This window comes from Dermacentor silvarum, chromosome 9 (genome assembly GCF_013339745.2).
Source record: "Dermacentor silvarum isolate Dsil-2018 chromosome 9, BIME_Dsil_1.4, whole genome shotgun sequence".
NCBI classification, from domain to species: Eukaryota; Metazoa; Arthropoda; class Arachnida; order Ixodida; family Ixodidae; genus Dermacentor; species Dermacentor silvarum.
In genome coordinates, this window is record NC_051162.1 from 43,770,614 (window position 1) to 43,777,527 (window position 6,914).

The following is a 6,914-nucleotide window of genomic DNA, read 5'->3' on the forward strand; positions in this document are numbered from 1 at the left end:
CGTTTGCCCTCCGTGAAAGCGCGCGTCCCTCGCGCGCTTTCACTCGCACATACAGCATACGACACGCGCCGACGATTTTATCACCCTTGGACTTTATACGGAACCTAATTGATATCACAATAATCAAATATAAGAAATTGGGATGGGTGTGCTGTCAACATATGTTTGCCTATTTCCGTAGAAATGGCCCCATTTTATGCAGTATTGGGGCTACGCCGCGGTACGTTTTCATTATATGATGGCCAATAAATAAAATAGGGCATGTCTGTGTTGCGCGACGTGAAGCGCATGAACTCTCAGAGACCGGTGGTGTTTCGACGCGTTAAGGAACGCTCCAAAGGAAGGCGCATCCCGCGACGCACCGAAACGCACTGGGGATGTGGCGTGTCTGGCATTAAGTTTTCGCAAAATGGGAATTTTGCTGATGTGTACAATGCCCCAAGTGGGCTCTACATGTGGTCCTAGAGATGGCCATCATTTCACCATCACCAAATCTTTCAACAAAGCCTGCATAGATGAGGTTCTCCTTTGACATTTGTTTTGTACCACCGGTAAAACACATTCATGTGGTTCAGATATATTCACCTTTGCAAGAACGGGTGTTTATCTCAGTGGGTAATACGCACGGCTTCTGATCATGGGGTCGTACGTTCGAAACTCACCACCGCCAACGTTTCTCTTTGACGAATTTATTATTGCGATAGCAATTATATGGATACTCCAGGCGCATTTCTACCGTTGTCGTCGCCGTACTCGTGGTGGTCCCGGCGGCCAGGCGCGCCCGCCAGAGCCGTAGTATCGTGAAATCCATCTGCTTCGGTAACACAGTCCAGCGTGCACTGTGTTTTCGCGGCTTAGTTCGCGTTATGCGACCCGAAGCACGAAGGTCGATTTGCTGGCTGCTGCTGCCATGCTTCCTCACTCCGGCGTTTTGACAGCGAGTTTCCGCGGTCATTGAGTGAGATGTGCTCATGTTTGCTTGTGTGCGCGTGACACCATGCTTGTTTATTTGGTTCGTACGCCTATGTTTACAAGTTTTTACGGCCGATAAAACTACTATCCTCACTTCGTATAGCTGTCCATTAATTTGCTATCGCAATCGATGCTTCGCCTTTCGGGCTAAACTGCGATTTTTTATACCTTAATATCTTTATAGCGATTCGTCTTATGTAACAGATGAACGGACGGACAGGTTTCCTCGTTGAGTGGATATGCATAGAAAAGGTTGCGCATTTAAAATTTTCACCAGGAGTATTTGGGGCAGCACAGTGGCATTTTGCACCCAGTACACAAACAGCTTCAACGCAGGTATGGGTTACGGGATCAATTGCATGCTCAGGATTTCCGGGATGAGCCAATCGACACTAAATAATTCAAGTATTTAATAGCCAGAATTTTACTGCTACTAGGATAGCCAGCGATAGTTGAAACCACAAGAGACGGAATTCCTGCACGTAAATACAAAAGCATGCTTCCTGGACAGGGTAAAAAAAAAAAAACACTTAATCTGGCACTCGGCCGCGTAACGCTTGAAACAGCGAAGCTCGGCGACCGTAGCCCAGCATTTTCCGGAAGTGCGCGCGAACTTTTCATCTTATTACTCATGATGATGATAATTTCTTTTCGTGAGTATCGGACTTACGGCCGTCACTACGCGTTGCGTAGCGCAGCTTGAAACACCGACACCGCGTTCCAGGAGACCCGCTCCGGGAATGCCTCTCTCTCACTCTCATAGCGCGCAAAACCTCTTCACCTCGCAGACCGCGAGCGTACGAACGCGCCAGCTGCGGACGAAGACGACGACGCTCGAACGCAATCATATAGTTCGCATAAATACATGTTCTGCAAGCGTTGATTTTACTAGGCTATAGCCTAGTAAAATCAAGAAAAAAAGAGGCTGTGTAGCCTAGTGGCTACGACGCTCGCTTTGAGACCGGAGGTACGCTGGTTCGAATCCCGCCTGGGCAAGAAAGCTTTATTTCTTGGTATTTTCTTGATACGGACCACTAACCACAAATTACGGCTGGCTTAAACAGCTTCGCTGGTAAAAGGCGGACTACGGCAATCCGTAGGAGCGCTAGCAGGACGAAGAAGCGTCGCGTGCCAGACATAATATTCGTAGATAAGAAAAGAGCAGCCAGTTCGGACAAAGTGCTATTTTATTCATCTTTCGTTTGTGTTGCAGCCGCCATGTTTGTTTCTCTGGACAAGAGACTAGGACTGCTCGAGAATCCGCTGCCACCCGACTCAGACGCAGCTGGCATAATGAACGGAATTGTCACACTATTTTCTGACATGGACAAACTGGTGACAGGATTTCCTTACTATCGCTACTTTGCAACGCCCACCATTAGGAGTTTTCAACGTACTGGGGATTACCTAGTCTCGTAAGTATCGTTACATACTGCGCATTTGTAATTATAATTCTATGCGTATTAGGCACCTTAGCGTAATTTTTATTGCGATAGCAATTATATGGACACTCAAAGAGGATTTCTGCCGTCGGCTGTCGTCGTTGCCGTCGCCGTGAGGTTCCGTATGACGTCAACGGCGAGGAAATCGTCACCGCGCGCCGGACGCTGTATGTGCGAGTGAAAGGGAGCGAGGGACGCGCGCTTTCACGGGGAGCGAACGCACGGCGGAGAACAAACGCGCGTTCTGCGCCGTGCTCCCTCAAGGGCTGCAGAATTAAGCGTCTCTTCCCTCCTTTACAATCACCATATATATAGAGAGAGAGCAAACGCGACTTCTTCCGTCACGCGAAAGGCCGTGGGGGGACGGGAGGGAGGGGAGGCGACGTTTAGCTGCGGCACTAAATGCGTATTTATATAAAAAAGTTGTCGCAGTTTCACCTGAAAGGCGAAGCATCAATTGCGATAGCAAATTTGTAGAGAGCTATACGGAGTGATGATAGTAGATTTATCAGCTGTATAAACTTGGACATGCCGCAGCACCGGCCACACGCAGAACTGTTGTCGACGCCGTCTTCCTTCTGCCCGCGTTCGCACAAAATGCGTGCGGCGTTGGTGACTGTTGCCGGAGCCTCTGATATAAATAGGCACTTGGTGCCGCAGCTAAACGACGTCTCCCTTCGCTCCCCCTCCTCCCCCCACGGCCTTTCGCGCGTTGGAAGAAGGCGCGTTTGCTCTACATATATGGTGATTGTAAAGGAAGAAAGAGACGCCTACTTCTGCAGCCCTTAAGGGAGCACGGCGCAGAACGCGCGTTTGTTCTCAGCCATGCGTTCACTCCCCGTGAAAGCGCGCGTCCCTCGCGCCCTTTCACTTGCACATACAGCGTTCCGCGCGCGGCAACGATTTCATCTCCATTGACGTCATACGGAACCTCACGGCGACGGCGACGGCGACGCCGACGGCAGAAATCTGCTTTGGAGTGTCCATATAATTGCTATCGCAATAAAATAGTTGCGAGTCGATAAGGTGGTAAAGACTTCCGACGCTGCTCGACGAGTTTCCCGTTCTGATCTCGTCAAAAACCTCCGAGCCACCCCCAGAGGCCCTGGCAACAGTCCCCAACGCCACGCGCGTTCGGTGCGAACGCTGGCAAAACGGCGACTACGTCGACAACATTTCTGCGCGTTGCTGGTGTTGCTGCATGTCCAAGTTTATACAGCTGATAAAAGTACTATCCTTACTCCGTATAGTTGCTATCCTTACTCTACTAAGTTGCTATCGCAATTGATGCTTCACCTTTCGGGTGAAACTGCGACATTTTTTTTTCGCTACCGCAATATCCTCTATTTTATTACATAACTTACATGCCCACAAAATAAATGAAGTAACCGGCTATCGGCAGCTCCGTATAGCATTTCCAATACGCAGTGTATAAAGCAGCATGTTCCTCGTGCAGCTACATCACTGTAGTGACGTCGAAGGTGTGGCCAATGTGGCGTCGCCTTTTCTTGCGTGCGAATTTTGGTTTTGAGGACGCAGAACTTCTCGGTGAGTTTGCATATCCCGCTTCGACATGGAAACAACAAAACGCGAATTCTCAGACACGTCTCAGTGACCTGTCTGCTTATTTTATACATTAACATCTCTTATAGTTGGCAGCAAGGTGAAAGTCATAATCTTTGTTTTGACAACACAGTTCGTTTCTGTAAACATAACGACGCCTTAGCACGTAAGGTGATGGAAACCAGTTTGGTTGAGAAAGCTTCTGATCAGGGATTATTGTATCTTCAATGGCTTTATCACTCAGTCAGGTAATTTTCTAGAAGTATGTTGCACCGTGCCTGCACTAATACGTAATTAAGAAACTTTCAAAAAAATACGACGACATCTAAGCACTATGAGTTGTGAAGGCGAAATCATATACTCGTATGTACAATCGAGCGGCGCTCAGTCGTTTTTCAAGTTTCGCACTGCGAGTGTTGTACCATTGCAGCACATAATGCCCGAGCCAGCAAGCAGCAACAACCTGCGGAGCCAATACATCATGCCACCGACGCAGCGATGCCCTCTCTACTCACGCAACGCCTGGCGCGATATAACAGCAGCATGTTTTCCCGTTCGCCCACTCCCGTTCGCGATTATTACGTGGCTCCGCATCCAATAGCAATGCGAGTTTAGGTGTCATTTCGTTGCTACAGACGACAGCCGCGGGCTCTGACAGCGAAGCTGTTTATCGCTAGGACTCCATGCATTTTTGTTCAGCGTGAGGCAAGAACTCAGGTCCCGAATTTGATGCAAAATCGTTTGATTTGATACAAAAGCTTATAGATCTCATCAGTTGGACATGCATTTTGAGTAGATCAGTCATCAAGAGGCACCATTTTCACGATCAGTAGACTCCCAGGTACATAATAAAGGTTCCTCAAAGATTTGCTGCTGTACGACCCGCGTCGGACATGTCTACATTCCCACCGCCCTCTTGTTTTCGGCGTTCAAGCGTCCACTCTCCCGTGGTGGCGGTGCCATCGAAACGTCACACGTGTCTAATTTCCTCCGAATGTATATAAAAAGCTACAGAAATTCTGAGAATCTTCTACTAAAGCGTAAGCATTGTTTGGCTCGGCTGTGACTCTGTCATTGCTAAGTTTTGCTTACTTGTCTTTCCTAGCTTATGCACGTCCACCCATGGCCTTTCCGGTGGCAGAGTGCTTAAGCTTTAGTAAAGAATTGTCAGATTGTCCAGCCGCATCCTGACCCTTTCAATGCAATTTCAACAATTAACCCGGAACGCCGGGCACGAGTGCGCATCGATGGAGCAGTGCATGGGGCCCACCAGCTGGCCTAGTAGCGTGTGAGGCATTGCTTGAAGGGACAGTGCGTCGTCGCCATGGCATGTCACCCTCGCTATCGCTCTCGCAAGCCTGTGTTTTGCGCACATTCCTTGTCCACGCCAGCTCTCACCTGCGTTCTGCCTGCACCTCGGTAAGGCCTAATGAAAACGCGCCAAGCGTCTCAATGCGCTCGCTTGCCGGCTAGGTGTTCGTTACTCCAAGAACGCTCAGCAATGTTCAATTCTAAATTGGCCCACCCCAAAATCTCATGTAGGGCAACACCCTAACTTAAAAATGTGCCCACCCCGAATTTCAGTTTGGCCCACCCCACATTTCAAATTGCCCCATCTCCAAATTTAACTTGGCCTGCCACCAAATTTCAAGTTACCCCCATATTTAGGTTGACCCCCCGAAACTTCAAGTTGCCCCACCCCAAATTTCATTTAGCCAGCATTCAAATTTAACGTTGGCCCACCTCGAAATTTGAGTAGGGCCACCCTAAAGTTTCAAGTTGGCCCACCTCCAAATTTTAGTTGGCCCATGCCCAAATTTCAAGTTGGCCAACCACCAAATATTAAGCTGGTCCACCCCTAATTCAAGTATGCCCACCCCACATTTATAGTTGCCCCACCTCCAAATTTCAAGTTGACCCACTCCCAAAGTTCAGTTGGCCCACCCCTACATACGCTTCCGCATGCATTTTCCAAGGAGCTTTATGGGTCAATTCACATTTCTTTCTCATGTCATAATCATCATATCCTAATCAAAATGAAACATCCACCCATATGTAGCAATTGCTACAAAGGGTGGATACGTCAATCACTTGCCTTTGCTTCAAGTTGACAAATTCGACTTTGCCCTTCCATCTGCTAGCTGCCTGGTTAGCTCAGATTGTAGAGCGGCTGCCCCATAATCATCTATCTCAATTCTTGTACTTCATTCCTTTGCTTTAAATGTTTCCTTATTGCTTAAAAAAGCTGCCAGTTGTCTACATTTTGACTATCATAACGATTAGATGTCTTAACTTTCCCAATTACGCATTTTTGTGCATGTACAAGGCATTACATGTTTCGCCTGACAGGGCTGAGGAGCTCACCAAGGAATGTTTATGCTTCAAAAACCAGAAAGACAAGTGGTCATTCACCACTTTGAATTTCACTTCTCTCGTCGTAATGGGGAGGCCGCGTATGAGTTATCATAAACTCGTACCTCTGTGTCATGTGCTAAACAACTTCACTGCTCATCCACCTTCACAAAGTGGAATGGCTTATGATTTTTCGCTTAATGGGCATTTTACGCCTCCACATCAATACTGGCTCCCGTCACTTTACGTGCCAGTATCCTTATGCCTAAGCAAACCAAGTGCCCTGTCAAACCAAAGAATATGGGTCTCACCTTGCTTCCCAGGCTATAAGAAATGTGGACGTGGTCCTGTCTTTGACAACACAATTCTTTTGAATATGAAACAAAGTCGCAATGGCGAGTCAACTGATGGAAAGCTATATGTACAAATATCCTGTGGATCAATAAATATTGTACCCTCAGTGGTTTCCTATATTTTTACCGCGAGAGCTCAGAACTGAGCCTGCTTTGTCTGACAGCAACATCTGTCGTCTAGCCATCGTCGTTAGATCGTCGCCGTTATCATGTTGTCCTGAATACGTTTCCT

At 47.9% G+C, this 6,914-nt stretch overlaps 1 protein-coding gene across 1 annotated transcript in view; it reads left to right on the top strand.

Moving 5' to 3' along the window:
• LOC119463558 (probable cytochrome P450 12c1, mitochondrial) overlaps positions 1 to 6,914 on the top strand; it is a 97,052-nt gene that overhangs the window by 28,063 nt on the left and 62,075 nt on the right. Inside the window, exon 2 of the mRNA XM_049655271.1 lies at positions 2,186 to 2,387. Within this exon, the coding sequence (XP_049511228.1) occupies positions 2,186 to 2,387 (202 nt within the window). The remainder of the gene's footprint in view (positions 1 to 2,185; positions 2,388 to 6,914) is intronic.